This window comes from Schistocerca piceifrons, chromosome 3 (genome assembly GCF_021461385.2).
Source record: "Schistocerca piceifrons isolate TAMUIC-IGC-003096 chromosome 3, iqSchPice1.1, whole genome shotgun sequence".
NCBI lineage: Eukaryota > Metazoa > Arthropoda > Insecta > Orthoptera > Acrididae > Schistocerca > Schistocerca piceifrons.
This window is the reverse complement of record NC_060140.1, coordinates 293,398,690-293,417,545: the sequence shown is the minus strand read 5'-3', so window position 1 is coordinate 293,417,545 and position 18,856 is coordinate 293,398,690. Positions and strand designations below refer to the sequence as shown.

Here is an 18,856-nt window from a genome sequence, read left to right as displayed (position 1 = left end):
ATGTAAGCCTAAGCTTGTGGTTGCGAGTTGCTTTACTGCAAGCTAATATGGTAACTCATTTCGTACTTTCTTTTATCTGGATGCAAAGACATCTTAAAGTGTTTTTGTAGGAAGCATGTTGTAATTTAAACCACTCGCATCATAGTAGTACAACAGTTCGCCAGAAATTCACTCCTAGACATTTAACTTTGAAAGATAGTCTTTGAACAAAAGCACAGCCTCTTTGTTAGCAGGTAAAGCCTCTGCACTAATGGTAATTTGGCAAATACCAAATAATTTTCTCCACTGATCTAATCATCCATTACTGGCAGTAAATTCTGAATTTTCTCCTTGCAGTGCTTTCTCCTGGAATATGGGTTCAGTAATTGACAAACCTTTTTCTCTTAAAAGTCCATGCCATAAAAATAAAGCTTCCTCAACTTCTACATGCTTGCCTTTTGATGTTGTCTTCCTTACCTTGATTCCACTTCCACTAACTTGAGAAGCACACCATTTTTCAATTTCTGCTTGATTTTTCTTCCAGTCTCCAACAGTATTTTTTCCTAAGTATCGTCTGTTGAAGAGTGGTTCCAGTAATTTATTCAGTACCTTATAATTCTGACTCCCGATGTGCTAGAAGCACAAAAGCCATACAAAACATTTTGAAAGGCCACATTGCATTGTAGCTGGTGCGCACTTGCAGGAACTTTGGAAAGGTACAGTACAAACAATAAATTAATCCTCATTTTATCATGGAGAAATATATTTTTGCAAAGGACACCAAAGACAATAGCAAATGTTCCGCTTACAAAGAGGAGATTTGTTAAAGTTGAAAATAACCTGTCGGAAGCACACAGAAGCCTTGGGAGTTCTTCATAGTGAAATAAATGTAACTTAATTGAAATGGAAAAGACAAGCATCCTCTCACCAGCAGAAGAGTGATGGTTGGCACATAAAGACAGTGAGAATATCAGAAAATCACGTCAGGAAAGTATTGCCTAAGAACTGTGACTAGGCATTTGATGCAGTTCCACACTTACACCTTGTGAACAAAGAATAAGTGTTATCAGATCAGCTATGTGAGTGGATTGAAGGGTTCCCAGGAATCAAAACACTGCATATCATTCTTAATGATGGGGAGTCTTTAGATGTGTAAGTAGCTTCAAGTTTCTGAGTCATTACCTTCGCAATATATATCATTGATCTAGTGGACAACATCAGATGCCCCGTGAGGTGGTTTGTGGATGATGCTGTTGTAGATAGACAAGTAGCGACACCAAAAAATTCTTGGGAAATGTAGGAAGACCTATAGAAGATTATTCAATATTATGTGTTTACACAATTGCCAACCACGGGAAACAGCCACATTCAAGAAATAGCTGAAAGTATGCATTTCGGAAGAATACACACAAAACTAATTTTAGGAAACTCGGATTGCCACACAGAAATTCACTGTAAGAATCCTCAGGAAGTGAAGTCCACTCATGAACAAGATAGCTTAGAAGTGTGCCAACCACAAATAACATTGTTTGGTACCATTCCATTGTTGGTTTAAAATTCTGAGACCACTTCTGTTCCTTCATTACTGCTTCAGCTAACAGCAATAAGCTGTGTTTTATACATCCAAGGGAGCAGCAGTAATATAAAATAAACACTGAGCCAGGTGAGAAAAAATTTTCTATCCATGCAAGAAAATTACCCAGATTCTGAGCTAGCAGCACAGTCTCTTAATGAGGCAGTTCCCTATGAGATAATTATTAATGAATAAGTGTTTGATGGGGATATGATGCAGCTGCACTGTTTAATGCTTCGAATGTGTCATTATTGTGCAGTAGCAATTGTACATGGAATCACAGTGATACAGTGAAAGTTTATTTTATTATTGTTCAATAAAACAATGATTTAGCTCATATAAGTTTCATCCATCATTCTTGATTAAACTAGGATTGAACTGTGATTTTGCTCATCCATGTTTACCTGGTAACATAAAAAGAGCTGTCCGTTACATGTATATAAAATGTAACACATGCCCGTTTGTGCTATGAAAATTGGCGCATCCGCTCAAGGGTTAGCAAGTGCAAAACTTCATGAAGATACACATCAAACTCCAGTGGCTGGCATTACAAGACCGGTGTTGTGTGTCATGGTCTGGTTTACTTGTCAAATACTGACAGTTCTAGGAATGTACAGTGTCAGCCAACATATTATTTCCTCTTATGTATATCTCATTGAAAGGCCATGAAGCTGAAATTAGAAAGGCTCAAAATTATATGGAGACTTTCCCAGTAGTCATTCGTGCTACACATTGTTCATAAATGTAACAGGTAAGGGAGCAATGACAGTGGTACATGATGTACGTACCCTCCCTCACACACATAAGTTGTCCTGTTGGTTTTAGATATAGGAAAAAAATACAAAAGGTGTTATGTTGTATGTGGGGCAGACCAGTGGAATAGTAAAGGTGAAGTGCATGCAATTTAATCATCACTTCTGACTAAAAAAGCCAAATATATCATGTTACCAAACACTACCTGGAGTGTAATCATCAAATGAGATAAGACAAAGCAGTAGCATGTTGTAGGATCAAATTTTCTGGGGCGATGTTGTTAAGCAGACAACTGAAATAAGTAAATTGGAAAACTTTGGTAATAAAGTGGTGGTTTTAGTTTAGGCTAGGCTTCGGATCTGGCACTCTGATATTAAGATTTCGGTAGTAACTCATCTGTCACAGCCAGGCAACACAGGTATGGTGTACATTTCACTGAGCAGTGGTGTGGACACACAAAAACAAATGAGCACCAAAGATTATTGCAGGCACTATAAATAGAGGAACAAAACTAATAATACATCAAATCGGCTTGTTGAGTAAATAAGAACATCTAAAGTAACTGGTAGGAGCACTAGAACAAGATGTAGAAAAACTTACTGTAATTTATATTCATTTAACATGAATTAAGTTGTGAACTGATTAAGTAATGCCCTTGCCAAAGTCCCTACTGTCTGATGTTTTATGTCAGTATGTAAGTAACAAAAATTAAACAATTGAAACTCCAGGTTGGAATATCAGTAATATTAGGAAATAGATAGATTGCTACTCACTGTACAGATAACTCGTTGAGTTTCAGACAGGCACAATGAAAAGTCTGTTACATGTTATAGCTTTTGACCAAAACCTTCTTCAGCGAAGAAAACACACAGTCACACAAGCAAACACACCTCATGCACGCATGATCACTACCACCTGTGCACTGCCGGTAGTAGTAGTCGTGTGCTTGCTTGTGTGGATGTTTGTGTGTTTTCTTTGCTGAAGAAGGCTTTGGCTGAAAGCTATAATATGTAACAGTCTTTCCATTGTGTGTGCCTGCAACTCAGTGGGTCATCTTTACAGTGAGCAGCAATGTATCCATTTCCAACTATTATTAATGGAAAATTAATTTCTGTTCTGTGTAAGGATTTCGTTTAGAAACTTGTGACACCATCTGTATATCTATGAATGTATATGGGCTTAGATTTAAAAAACACTGGATGGTGAAATGAATGAAACAGTTTCTTTGAAGGTACACATCAGTGAAATAAAATTATACTGTTGGTTATCACTCAGTACCACGGCTGCCCCACCCCCATGCTTCGTAACATGTTTGGCGTGATGTCTACGAGGTGATCACAATTTAGTTGCCCAAACCTGCGCCTCCTGACATTATCCAATGTGTCAGAAAAGTTTGTGAGATGAGACACTGGATGTTTCAGCAGGTCCCAAGTGTGCTCAGTCAGTTCATGTTGGCAGATACAGCTGACCATTCCGTTAGGTTGCTTGCTGCCTCCTGGAACAAGGTGCTCAAAATGTGGATGAGATATGCCCATGCATTATCCTATCAACAGAAACACACTTTGCTGAAATGTTGATTATAGGGTTGGACAATGGACTGGAGGATACTGTTCCAATACTGCACGGTCCTCCAATTACTTTTTATAGCATGGATATATCCCTACATTCCTAAAAGTGACTGTCACAGCCCTCCTCTTTGCACCCAGAGAGACAGTATGCTGGTCTGTTGCATTCATGTTGGGGTAGCTACAATCCAGTATTTGTAATAATGGTGAACTGATGGTGTCACCATCTACTACCAGGCAGATTTATTTATTTATTTATTTATGTTAATGTTCAGAGCTCATTGCTGTGGTGTATTCCAGTTCAGTTGCTAACTTCCCACACTCATAATCCTTCTTGTTGTAATGAAACTCATGGTATAAATTTGAAATTACATTTAAAAGCATGTTTACAGGCTGAACAGGGTACACAAGCACCATTATTGTGTTCACAGTTGGAGACATAGTCAGCTCTACTGAAGTGACACAACAATAAAGCTTCACTTTTACCTCGATTACACAGGTGGCTGTACCTAATGATTCCTGTGGTAAAAGATCATTGAGAAAGAGGTTAAAAGTAAATAAAATAAAAAAAACAACATATTTACTTCTTTTTGAACAGTTGATAGATCATCACCAGTTCTATGATTAAATCTTGACAGTTGACTGCCCTTCAGTTCCATTCTGTTCTCAGTAAAACTCAAAACACAACACATCTTTTGTAATTTCTCATATTGTTAGGATGCAAGTAACTGTATTATGAGAAATATATAAATGAGGTATCTTCAGTAGTGTTTAACACTAAAATTATTTGCATTCCTTTCTGCCTTGAACCTTGACATTTTCCTGTGGGATATTTGATTGATGATGTTATTTATAGTTGCTAAATGCAGAATAAAGTTCCAGATCCAGATCTACAGTGTTGTTATCTTTCATTTAAGTATTTACAGGACTTTGTAACAATAGGTTGGTATGATGTAAAAGAGTTACATTCTGATATCAAACTAAGTAATCGTTACTGTCATGTACACTTGTTAGTAATTGAATTGGAGAAGCTGCAATTTTGGGAGGAGAGCATTCTTCTTGCTCCTGTGAATGGAACTTCCCAATGTGTCATGGGATCATATTAGACAGTGTACTATCCATTGTAAAGATTGTTGAGTGCACCAGTTGTTGGGTACAGAAGGTACCGTTTCATTGCATAACTCTTTTTCATCACGTATCGCTGGGCACAGGAACTCTGCCGTTGGATGCACAGAGCATGAAAAGAGGTCACTCATACTGATGAGACATGGCTCACATTGAGGATGTCAAATTAAACATCTTTCAGCTGTCTAGTTTCCAAACTCATTTTATTTGGCTACCAGTTTCAGTGATTTACTATGCCATTATCAGGCATAGCGACCAATATGTGGGAAGATTCCACCTTGGTTTTGATCAAATCAACCTACATGTTGGTCTGGGGCCTGAAGATGGCATAATAAATCGCTGAAACTGGTAGCCAAATAAAATAACTTTGTAAACTGAGATGGCTGAAAGGCGTTTTAAGTTGATATCCTCTACTGAACAGCTGAGTCCCACAACCATCTCTGAAAAGATGGGCATACAAAGATGGTTCACTCTGGTTGCACTGTTTGGAACATGGTAGGAATTTGAGAATGATGTGAGGTGAAACATCTCACACTCTAAAAGGCAGGTCCTGGATATATTCGTGTGTGGCAGATGTTTACGGGGGATGTAATGTGACACCTCATATGTATGCCATTCTCTATCACTGACAAGTGGCGAATGAACATGCAGTGTGACTGTGTATTTTATATTTATCCCTCCTCCCCCTTTCCCCCTCCCCAAGGAGGCAATGTGTACCACCAACAACACTTGATTTCAGGAAAGCTCCAAAGGCATACAGGCCTTTCTGTGATGTCTTTTATTACCTGACCTCAGTGTTGTAGACATATTTTAGGATGCCGTCAAGCGAGATATGTGTGCATAGGTGCCATCTCCATGCAATCTCTGTGATTTTTAGGTAGCAGTTATGTAGTTATAGTTCAGGATGGCTCCCCAATGCTTTTGATGTGGAATCAGGGCCATAATGCACTCTACTAAGTATTTTGTGAACTTTAACACAATCATAATTTGTGTGAAAGTATTGAAGTACCACATTCAAGGCATTGGGATCACATGTTAAGAAAAGCAGTTTTCATGTTCATAGCAGGATAACAGTGCCAGGTCTACTATTTGGAATGAAATTCATGCCTGTGAAATAGTGGGGAAAGTTATTGACTTGATTAGCAGTTTTTCAGAGGCTTTGGTGACAATATTGATGGAAACAGTTCTATGTCAGTGAAGAGAATCTGAAATCATTGTGTCCTTGCCTTCCATTCTTTCTTTTCTTTCCAAAGAGAAAAAGACAAACTAGTTATTTGGGAACGACTGACAAATTATTTGTATTATCGTCAATGACAAAATTTAGGTTCTAAGAGTCACGGAGGAGTCAAAATAGTCAGTCCTGAAATAATTCCAGTGGAGGAGGAGGAGGGAGATTACAGTTAACATTATATATATATATATATATATATATATATATATACACACACACACACAAAATTCAAGCTTTCGCAACAAACTGTTGCCTCATCAGGAAAGAGGGAAGGAGAGGGGAAGACGAAAGGAAGTGGGTTTTAAGGGAGAGGGTAAGGAGTCATTCCAATCCCGGGAGCGGAAAGACTTGCCTTAGGGGGAAAAAAGGACAGGTATACACTCGCACACACGCACATATCCATCCACACATACAGACACAAGTATGTGTGGATGGATATGTGCGTGTGTGCGAGTGTATACCTGTCCTTTTTTTCCCCCTAAGGTAAGTCTTTCCGCTCCCGGGATTGGAATGACTCCTTACCCTCTCCCTTAAAACCCACTTCCTTTCGTCTTCCCCTCTCCTTCCCTCTTTCCTGATGAGGCAACAGTTTGTTGCGAAAGCTTGAATTTTGTGTGTATGTTTGTGTTTGTTTGTGTGTGTATCGACCTGCCAGCACTTTTGTTCGGTAAGTCACCTCATCTTTGTTTTATATATATATATATATCATTGAACATGAACTGTCATTATTGCACAACATATGGTGTTGTCCCAAAATCAGTTGGGTAACCATTTTTTATGCCTCTCTCTGAGATTCAAGTTGAATTTTGAAACAGTTCCAGAGATGGGATTTTCAACTAAGGAATGATAATGTGTAGTAGTGAAGTGAGAAATTTGTCTCCTACGTGGAAACATGAACTAGCACATGACATGGTTGTGTGTTTACCATGATTTAATACAAATGGATGTGAATTACCTGTCTTAGGAGTGTAATGGTGTCCAAATCTGAGCATTAACTTCTTGTGTAGCAACTTAGCGATCCAGCTACCAGTGTTTTAAGGGCTTTGCTATGTGTCTATTTCAGATGCTCTTCTTCAGTTATTTGTCTTGAAAAGAAAGATTTCACAGTCTCCTGCTGGAACTTCCTTTTTGTTATGAAAGTTGAGACTAACACTGCTATAAAACTCTTTGTTAACCTTCATACTATTTATATTAATTGCAAGTCGTCATAGATATTATTAAGAATAAAATAAAAAAATTTGTTCTGGTATGTTCTTTTACATCATGAACGTGTGTGTGTGTGTGTGTGTTGGGAGGGGGTTGGTAAATTGTGTGTATAAACACAAATCTGTAATCTATCAACTCTTTCAATATTCAAGATCCTAAAATAATGCAGGTACAATATTATTAGTTTGCTGAAACTATTTACTGCAATTTTGATTTGATATTTCTGGTACCAAACGTGAACTTAGAAATTTTATATTGATTACTTTGCAATAAAAGGACTGAATGTAACTGAAGAAACGTTGTAAATGGCTCAAAAGGTAGCTGAAAGATGCACAAATGTCACTACAGTTGTACAGTGAGCCAACTCTTTAAAGAAACTTCTGGTAGAATTGATCCATTTTGAGGCTATTTCTTTTTAAAGAAAATGATTTGTCATGTAATGCCCACTGCACATTTTCTCTCATTACTTTGATGTATGGCAAACTTAGAGGCAGACCTATATGGGTCAATTGTACACTGACAACATGAGATTAGAGTAGAAGCCACAGAGTGTAGCACAGACTCTGTGGGTGCTGCAGGCAGGCAGCGGGGCCCGGCTTCTGGTGCTTCCTCTCTCAGTTGCCCCAGCCACAGCCACAGACACAGCCAGGCTCAGGGGTTGGAGGCATCTGCAACAGTGCTGGCAGCATCACCGGTCCCGGCCCCACGCCTGCGGCGGCAGAGGCACTAGGCAGGCTGCGCCGAGGTAAAGAGGCACCCGAGCTGGCAGCGGGGCACGGCTCGTAGCTTGCACACTCGTTTGCTCGCTTAACCTGGCGACTGACTGACTGACTGCCTGCTATTCGTCATCACTGTTCCCACCTAACTCTGCTCGCTGTGTGGAAGACTAAACTGCTTTAGTATCACTGTTTTTTGTATTATTTATTTATTGTTTTTTGATTTGTGGAATTTAATACATTGAAATAATGCAGTGTAAGTTTGTTTTTACTGACTTTTCCTTTATTCATATTCATATACAGTACATAGTTATATTGTCTTGATTGTATCCTCTGTGACATAGAATCAATACTATCTAGTTCTTAAAAAAATACTGTGTTGATCTTTGGTGTAGTTCGTGCTGATTCAAAAACATAAGGCAAGTGTGTTTCAATGCTGAAGCTGTGTGCACTGGTATATGATTTAAAATATACAGACTTGACTGGCAGTTTCATTTTACAGTATCTAATTCGTTGATTATGGAAACAATAGGTTCTTTTACTAGAAAGTATGACAGTTATGGATCTTTGTTTTTAACACAGTTTCTCCAGGTGTATTCATGGAATGGGTCATATTGACATTTTGTAAGCCTCAAAAGATAGATGAGCAATACTTTTTCCTTTTTTGGTGATGATAATAGTTTACCACTGGCCATAGGGATTGTCATTGGATTGTAATTAAAATGTTGTTCAGTAAGTTTATTTTATGAATTTAAGTTAAACAATTAAAAATATTGTTTCGAACTTTGGGTGTTTACCAATTGTCTAGAGAAAATCTATGCAGAGATCTAGAAATTTTTATCACATAAGATATTTCGTTCTTGTATTACCAGTACATATGATTGTTAACATCAGGTTTTTTGTGTTAAGTAGTCTCACCCTTTGCTATGGGTAACTCTAGTTGACTATTAACAATTTTGTTCACTAATAAAATTAAGTACAGATTTTTCTTGCTAATTATTGAACTGTCTTGTCGTTACATTATGGCAAGAATACCAAAATAACACCAGCATTCAGTCCAGTAGCTATTTTACTGTTTGTATTAACTTGTAGCATTACAATAAATGCAGTTAATTATATTTAAATTGATATGATTGGAGTTTTTTTTGTAAATAACCTTGTATATACATAAGAAATATTGGTAAAGCTTTGTGTTTGCTAAATGACCCTACATAAAATGCATGTAAAATAAAAAAAAAGGTGTAAATATTTTCTGTTGCAGTGTAGTAGCTTACTGGTAAAATTTATGACAAATATTCTCAACTTTGATATGGATTTTTTTCCTTAATTTTTAATTTATGCTTCTGTGAATTAGGCACTATGTTTAGTGGCTGTGCAAGAAGCTGAGAAGCTGTCTATAACTGTTGTGGCATAGGTTAAGAAGTTGTGAGTTCTGTTGTCACCTGCTCTTCTTATTGCTTTATTGATATACATATATGTAATTAACAAAGAAATATATAAGATAAAGGTTGTAGTCTTCAAATTGCAGCAGACACTGAAACCAACATCTGTAGAAATGCCAACTTTCAAAATCTGATGCTATCGTACATCAGAAAAAAAAGGTAAACATTGGAGAAAATGGATCTGTTTGCAGCTTAAGCAGTATCTCTCCCCACAATTCGCAAGTCAATGAAGAAACATTGCAAAGCAAGAAGCAGCGATGTTACAAAATGATGGCAACAAATGAGACTTGAAGTCCAGAACAGACAACATACTGGGATTATTGCAACACTAATGATCGGATTGTTGTCAGTTATATTTGCAATCAGTTATGAGACTGCACAGTGGGTGGAAGAAGCGCTTAGATTGTGCTACTTATGAGCAGTTGACAGTTTATCGTTGTGTCATATCAGGAGTGGACTATCAGAAGTTGAAAGGCATTCATGAAACTGAATGGTCAGTGTTTTGTGCAATGATTTATAAAAGCTACAAAGCCACCACTATAACGTGTGCTGAGAGAAATTTTTGTCTCAAAATTATTTTATTGCTCCCTGGTCTTTTTTTGACTATTCCTTGAGACGTACACTTCGATTCTTTAAATATTTGGAATTTCATAGTTTCACATTAGGCCTCTGAAGCCTCTACACTGTTACAGTATAGCACAGAAACACCTGTAAGTTGGGCAGATGGAAGTAAGTTTGATACTAGCCCATATGGTTAGCTGCGTGGTCTAATGCACTGCTTCCTGGGCGGGAAGGTGTGCCAGGTAGACCCAAATCCACCCGGTGGATTAGTGGAGAGGTCTGGTGTGCAGGCCAGCCTGTGGATGGGTTTTAAGGTGGTTTTCCATCTGCCTCAGCAAATGCTGGCTGGTTCCCCTTATTCCGCCTCAGTTACGCTATGTCGGCGATTGCTGCGCGAACACTGTCTCCGTGTACGTGTACACCATAATTACCATGCAAACATTGGGGTTACACTCGTCTGGTGTGAGATCTTTCCCAGGGCGGTCCACTGGAGGCCAAACTGCACGATAACTCTGAGTTCGGTGGGGGTGGCAGTGAGGTGGGTGGCCTGTTGTGTGGTTGTGAACCACTGAAGGCTATGGTGGGACGAAGCCTTTCCATCGTTTCTAGGTTCCAGGTTCAATACACAATACACAAGTTTGATCTTGTGCTATTCTTTGTTTTGACAAGCATTATATAGTGAAAAGAAATGAAACTTGACATGTGCAAATACTTTTAGAAAATGTAGGTTCATTTTTTTAAAGTGCTACAGCATATGTCAAAATCACTGCAAGTACGGCATGTCTTGCAATATGTATTTTTCAGAGAGAGGTTCCAGAAGCTTTGTTTTCCTTGGATGTACCTTTCAGTCAGATTTTACAAAGGAACAGTTTCAGCCAGAGAATTAGAAACTTCTCTTGGTTTTATGTGATGAGAACAGAGACTACTTCATTTTGGGATGAACTAATGTCACCATTCGTAATCAGATAGTCTCAGTCATTCTATACAGAATTTGCAGTTAATTTAAACCAAACCCTCAGTTGTATCACAAGTAACCAAGCAACTGATTGTGTGAAATTGTGTATTTCTTAAAAATACCTGTGTGGTTTTTTTTTACAGGAAGCGATCTGCTGGCAAGCTTCACATCAACCTTTGATCGTAAGCTGAAATCCCTGCTAAGCACCACGCAAGTGGCTGAAGAAGATGAAAACAAGATATACCGTGATCCAAGTCTCCACAGAGGGCGATCTGTGCATAGCTGGGTTAGTATATGAACAAGATATTCTAAATTGTATTGAATGTCATCATTCATTCAGTTATAGACATCCAGCAGGTTGTGAAATATATAAACAGAGGAAACTAAATTAAATGGATTATGGATCAAGCTTAAACCTTGATTATGAATAGTTGGTTGCTTTCAGCTTATCATCATCACTCTCCTGCAACCAGAAAACACATTTAGGGGGGGGTCAGTGAAAGATAGGGACATTAAATAATCGTGGTAAACATAACTGTTCAAACTGAAGTAAATCATATGTAATGTACAAACGTTATTTTTTGGCCTTCAGTCGAAAGACTGGTTTGCTTCAGCTACCCTACCCTACCCTACCCTACCCTGTCCTACTATTTGGTGCAAGCCTTTTAATCTCTGCATCATTCCTGAAATGAGCATCAACTTGAATCTGCTTAGTGTTGCTCTAAGACTTGTTTTCCACCACACTATTTATGCCTCCCCCCCCCCCCCCCCAGAGACACACACACACACACACACACACAAACACACACACACACACACACACACAACCTACCTTTCCCTGCATAGCTTTTATTTTCGTCTTGTCTGTACTGTTCAGTGTCCAGGTTTGATTCCCTTAAAAGGCAATGCTCTGGCAATCCTCTCTATTGTGGCCACCACCAGTTTTTTTATTTTTTTCCCCTCCTGCACAAATATCATTACCCTTGGTGATTTTCATCTTATTACCTCTTTTCAAGATACTGTCCATACACTGAATTTCTTTTCTGTGCCTGACAGAATCACACTGTCATTGGTGAATCTTAGAATTTTTATTCCTTCTCTCTGAACCTCAATTCCTATTTCAAATTTCTCTTTGTTTTCCTTTACTTCTTGCTCTGTGTGCAGATTAAATATCATGGGGCACAGGCTACAACCCTCTCTCCAGTCTTGTTCCCATATGAATTGTAGATAACCTTTCATGACTCCCTGAATTTTATCTCGATTAATTCTGGTTTTTAAAGAGTGAATTCCAGTTGACATTATCAAAAACTTTATGTAAATCTTCAAATGCTAAAAGTGTAAGTTTGCCTCCTGCAATTTGTCTTTCAAGATACACTGTAGGGTCAGTATTGATTTGAGTGTTCCTACATTTCTTTGAAATTCAAACGTATGTTCCCTCCAGATCAGCTTCTGCCAGTTGTTTCATCCTTTCATTTTCACACTCGTCTTTTGTATTTTGAGATCAGGTTCTTTATCATGTCTGGGAGCAATGTTTGATTATTCTTAGGAAGTAATTGTAATTGTTTTTCAAAAAATAAATTGTAAAAGTTGAATAGACAATCTCACATTGGAGATTCCCCTTTCATTTATACTGTACCCGTTACTTAAAACAGATCTTGTTGAAATGTGTGCGCCCAACTAGAGATGGGCGAACTCTTTCATCTTTGGGAGCTAGGTCACTGGTGATGGTTTTCAGAAGCCATTCACTTTTACTTGTTCATCATTCCTTTTTTGTCTAATTATTCATGCTATACAACACAAATAGTCAGTTGACAATATAATGTAACTAGATAGATAAAAAACATCTACTCACTGAGTGACAGCAGGAGATCACACACAAAAGAAGGTTTAACTTACACAAGCATTCAGAGCCAGTGGCTCCTCCTTCCAGCAGAAGAGTTGAAGGGGAAGGAAGAGCAGTGAAGAGTGAAGGAAAAGGACTGGAGAAGTTTAGGGAAAGGGGGAGTGTACAGCATACAGACACATGGTGGGTCCAGGGTAAGGGGGAACAGCTGTGAGGTTAGACCGGGGACCGGGTGAGGGAGAGTTTCTGTACAAGGTTGGAATGTTAGTTTCAGTCTGTGGAGGCCTCAGTGAGAACCTTGGTGTATTTGTAGAGGGACTGAATTTGATTCATTGGTGGCTTGGCTGTAAGGAAGGGATTTTTTGGTATGGAATAGGTGGCAGCTGTTGAACTGGAAGGATTGCTGGTTGTGGGTAGGTTTGATATGGAAGGGGGTACTGATGTAGCCATCCTCAAGGCAGAGGTCAACCTCGAGGAAGGTGGCTTGTTGGGTTGAAGATAACCAGGTGAAGAGAAAGGGTCAGATGATAATGAGATCCTGGAGCTGTGGGGTATGGGATTCTGGGTGGTTAGGAAGGTTTCCTGTACATGGCCCATGTATAGGTTGACATAGGATGGTGCCTTGTGGCTTCCCATTGCCGCATCACATATTTGTTTTGTAGGTGACGTCTTCAGAAGTGAAGTAATCATGGGCGATTAGTTGGGCATGGTAACCAGGAAGGAGGTTGCAGGTTTGGAAGCCATTGGGCATTGGGAAAAGTAGTGTTGAGTAGCAGCAAGGCCATGAGCATTATGGATGTTGGTGTAAAGGGAAGTGGCATCAATAGTAATGAGCAAGGCATCATGTGGTAAAAGAACAGGAACTGTGGGGAGTCGGTGGAGAACGTGGTTGGTGTTTTTTATGTGGGAGAATAGGCTACAGACAATAAGTTGAAAATGTTGGTCTACGAGAGTAGTGTGTTGGGTTTGTGGATTTTCAGGAGCATATAGAAGGTAGAAGTAGAAAAGTAGGAGTAGAAAAGATTCTACTTACTTTTCAGAACTATCAGAGGGGAAAGAGGAATAGGTCTGGGATGCTGGGAAGGGAGGGGTAGGTCACTCGAACTTGCAGTTGAGTTGGACTGAGCTGTTGTGGATGAGGGGAGATAAAAATGAATGGGAAGGCATCAGTCTTCTCTGCCCAACAAAAGAAAAAACAGTATTCTTAATATTATGGTTATTATTATCATCTTGTATGTTGTTTTGAGATAATCTATTTAATATCTTGGTAAAATATGATAAAGCAGATTTGATTGATGGCTGGCCTACATACCGTGGCCATACTTGGGGGAACTACAAAATTGTAAGGAAATGGAATGTCTGCCTATTACTTACCTTAAGGAGACTAAGTTGCAAGTACTTCCAATATACATTTTAAAGTAGGAAAAATACAATACTAGCTTTTGGATCTGTTAGCAACTCCCTTGGGAAGATAAGTGGGTTTAGTTTGGAGGAGATTGGTAAAGATAGGCAGTTGCCCAGACGGAGGGTGAGAGGCACCCGTGTGCCTTTTTTTTTCTAGTTTGAAACAAATGTGTGGGCAGTATTTGGCACTTAAGTGGTATATGATTATCAGTGTTTTTATTAGGTATGTGTAGTTTTCTAGTCTATTGTGCACTCTACCATCTTCGTATACATTCATCAACAACAGTCCTCAACAAACTGTTTTACATATTTTAATTTTTGCCATTACAATTTATCCTCTCTCTTGCTTCTTCTGCAGCCAAATTAATTACTGTGCTCTTGTTGCAAATGTCATGAAGTGTTACAGACATTGCCCCTGAGTGTAAATATTGGTTGCTAGGCTCATGGAGAACATGATCGACCAGTTCCCATGATCGAAGAACAAACAAAGCTCCTGTACAAATTTAAGCATGCACCACTGATGATACTATGGCCATAAACAGATAACAGATGTCAATTACTTAGGATACATAAACTTAAATGCAACAAATTATGAAATATGCAACGTAGTTAAAACAGATTATAAATCAATGTAACCATTTATCTTAATCTTCTCATTTACTCCTGGTAGTACATTAAGCTCCTTTTTTTTTACATTTAGTGCTTGTATTCCTAGACATCTTGGAACTGTATTCATAAGACATTTTATGTACACGTTTCCCTTGTCCGATACATGATTTTCTTGTAACTGATTTTCAAATTATTTTCCAGACGTAATTGATTTGATGCATTAGGGTCTTATAAGTAATTATAAGCTTCATTTATTTTATATCTAACTTATACATGTTAACAAATTATCAGCATTCTATTTCCATTTTTATTCAAACTTTTCTTGCAGCAACATTGCCTTCATTACTTCTGTTATCCTCCAGATAGTGTCTAAATGTTTAATTCAAAACTTTGAATTCATGAAATGTGTATAGACTATTAATATGTTATGAAGCAGCATTTGTGGTTGCTATATCATTTTGGCACTTTTTGGATTCAGCTGCTGGATATTAAAAAGAAATACAGTACTTTTTGATTTGATGTTCTGTCACAAGTGAATAAAAAAACCATATTAAAATTAATTGTTGTTCTGTGCACATAATTAGCTTTTTTGTTTTCACTTATTTATTATTATGTTACATTGTGACTTATATTGGCATACGTATTAAGCACTCTTTCAAAACAAAAATGATGGTGTTTGATTAAAAGGTTCATAAATAGGTGAACTTTAATAACATCACATTTTTCTTAATGGGATTATCCATTTTGATTAACTATCCCATAGGCAGGTTTTGCAAATGTGGCAGCATACAATTCATTAAAATGTATTAGTGCAACTATTTAAAATGAAAACACATGTGGCATGGTCAGCAACTTAAAATCAGTAAATCGTCTCATGAAACATCATCCATTTCAGGACCAGTGCTTCGGACCTGCTTCAAACTATTTGGAAATGGCTATAAATTGAAAATAAAGTTCCGTAGTTGTATTCTTTTTCCAGGCAACAGATGTTGGATACATCAGAGAATACTGTTGATAACTTGTTGCATGGAATATTTTTTAGAAGTTTCCTTTCTTGCTTAAGCCAGAGTTACGATATCAAAATCTGTAACTCATGCTGTAAGTGTTGTTGCTTAATTTATTGATCATTCTTTTCTTTCCCGTAGGATGCATGTGTGAAAGAGGGCTGTGATGCAGAACTTCCAAGATCCCAGAACAGAGAGTCCAGCACAGGACAGAAAAATGTTTCAGAGCATAAAGCAGTCCTTTCTGATCTTAAGAACACAAGTAATCTAGAAAAAGTGGACACACAAAGTGCTGAAAAAACAGATCAAGGCCTTATGTCTAATTCAAAGACAAAAAGTTCTGAATCAGCTGCTAATAATGAGAAAACTGACTTGACACGAAATTCAAAATTGAGGCGTTCGGGGTCTCTTACCAAAGCAGACAAGAGTGAAACTTTAGCTAACACAAAACTTAGAAGGTCGGAATCATTAACTAAAGCAGAAAGATATGAATTATTATCAACTACAAAACTTAAAAGATCTGATTCTCTCACAAAGACAGAAAAGACTGAGTCAAACAACAGCAAGAGGAAACAGGAAATGCGCACATTGCGAGGCTACGGCAGGGAGAAGGAGAATGTTGCCATTTTGGTGAAACTCAAGCGAAAGAATGGTATGCCGGAAAGATCTATTAAGCGTAGGCATACTGTTGGTGGCACTAAAGACTTCGACAAATTGCATTGGGTGGATAACAGATTGCAGTACCAACAACAACAGTTAAATGAGAAAGAGGATAAAGAAAGACGCACAAGTTCACCAGAGCTCAGCAGCCATAGTCTACCAGAACCTATACCTCCCCTAGAGTCTCATGTCTGAAAATACTGCAGTGTAGGATGATTGCACATGCAAGTGAACTCATTTAGTTTGGGTGTGTAATTAACTCGCACACTCGGCCTCATCCACTCATCTGTATTGTACCAAATAGTCAAGTGTCAAGAGTTCCTTCAGATTTGTGTAAATAATCTGCAAATCTAGTTGGGCTGGTAACAGTTTTAAAATGGAAATGAGTGTTATATTTTAAGAATTGCTATGGATATACAATATATCATTCTGTCTTTATTGCAGTAGCCTTGAAGCTACATAAAGTGTCATTACTGGTGATATGTAGAATAGTGTATTTGCAAGAAATTCAGAATATATCTGCTGTATTTTAGACTGGTCAAGTTTTAAAAATAAACTTTTTATAGTTAGTTTATATTGCGCTGTAGAGAAGCTGTTCAAACATATATTCATTTAATGCCATTGTAAACTTGACAAATTGACTGAGAAAAACAATTTCAAATTAATATTTGTATCAAATAGAAAGTTACTTTTGTGATTTCTTTTGAACCAAATAGTTTTGTTGCACACATGCACGTTATTTTGGTACAAGTGTTTTGCCTGGTAAACTTTACAAAAACAACTTACCTGGACTCTTACTCCAGATATATATGTATTAGTGAGCAGAGATGACCTGCACAGAAAGTATTGTGATAAAACCTTCATATTTTTCAATGTATTTATTCCATTGTTCTTGCATCGATTGTAAATAATATGTTACTTTGGCTTTCTTCTGTTAAGTAGTATCGAGGCTTCATAAATTTTAATATATTAATTTTACCAAAAATCCCCCTGAATTAAACTGTTTCGTTTTGTATTATGTGTAACAGATTCAGAGCTATTTATTTGCACATATGTCGTTTCCTACAGTTTGTTAAAAAGCTGTTGTTTCGGTTTCTGTAAGAGGAGGATGATATTGTTTTAGTTTGAGCATCACGCTAGCTATAGTACAAATTACTGAATTGACTGCAATATTAAAATTTAACAATTCATCATCTTACTATAAATCGATATTTGTTGAGAAGAAGAAGAAGCCTGTTGTGGAGAATGTTCATAGTGTTTGTAGCAGAAGTGTAGTGTCTCAAGAGTTGCAGTTCATCAGCTTTGAATGAGTATAAAAAAGTGAAATGTGATATTTGTTTTTATTGTACAGTGTTAGAAATCTATAAAATACTTTATTTATTTACATGTATAAAGCTATAAAGTATGAAATTGTAATTTCTTTTCCTCGAGTTAGTGCAAATATGTCAATTATAAATAACGAAGAGAATTATTTTTTGTTTCACTGTAGGTTTTCAGTGATACACAATTATTTTTACAGTGTTGCCAATGTTGATATTTCCTTTTTAAAAAAAGTTATCTTAAATGCTTTTCATAAAAATAACTAGAAAATTTCATGTGATGGAAGCATATGTTTTCAGTGTTGTTGATATCCACGTAGATTAATGTATGATTTTGTATCATTCGTAGAATTAATGTAGTATGTCAAAAATGCCTTATACCAAAAACACCAATGATATATTTTGGGCGCTTTTGTTCTTTCATATTTGGTTCATACTCAATTGCTGTAATATTTTACATGCAGATTACATCTGCAATGTAACTTGCAGAGATAGAGAGCTGTAAATATATACTGAAACCGGTTGAAGGGATGAGTCTGTAAAAATGTACATTATTTATACAAAATATTTGTGTCTTTGTTTGAGACTTCGTCTGATTCATTGTTGCAATATACTCAGTGTGAATAAATATTAAATGTCTGGTGGTCCATTTATGCAAAAATTTCTCATTGCATCAACCCACATTATTTAAGAAGCACAAGCAATGTAGTTTGATAACGCATAAAACCTTAGGATCTACTTATAGTCGTCTCCTGCTTGCCTTGTGCTATACTCTCCAATCCTTCCTCCTGCTGCTCATCCTCCTCTGCACCCTTTCCCTCTTTCTCTGTCCTCCTCCTTCCTCCTCCTTTTCCTTTTCTTCATCTTATTCTGGTGGTAGTGGTTACAAATCATTATTTGTATTTAGCGTT

General features: G+C 37.5%; 1 protein-coding gene across 1 annotated transcript in view; it reads left to right on the top strand.

Annotated features, from left to right (window-relative positions):
* Positions 1-18,598, top strand: part of LOC124790080 — a gene marked incomplete at its 5' end in the record, with an annotated part of 634,243 nt that extends 615,645 nt beyond the window's left edge. The window contains 2 exons of the mRNA XM_047257646.1: positions 11,250-11,392; positions 16,108-18,598. Coding sequence (XP_047113602.1) covers positions 11,250-11,392; positions 16,108-16,821 — 857 coding nt within the window. The remainder of the gene's footprint in view (positions 1-11,249; positions 11,393-16,107) is intronic.
* Between the last annotated feature and the right edge of the window lie 258 nt (positions 18,599-18,856).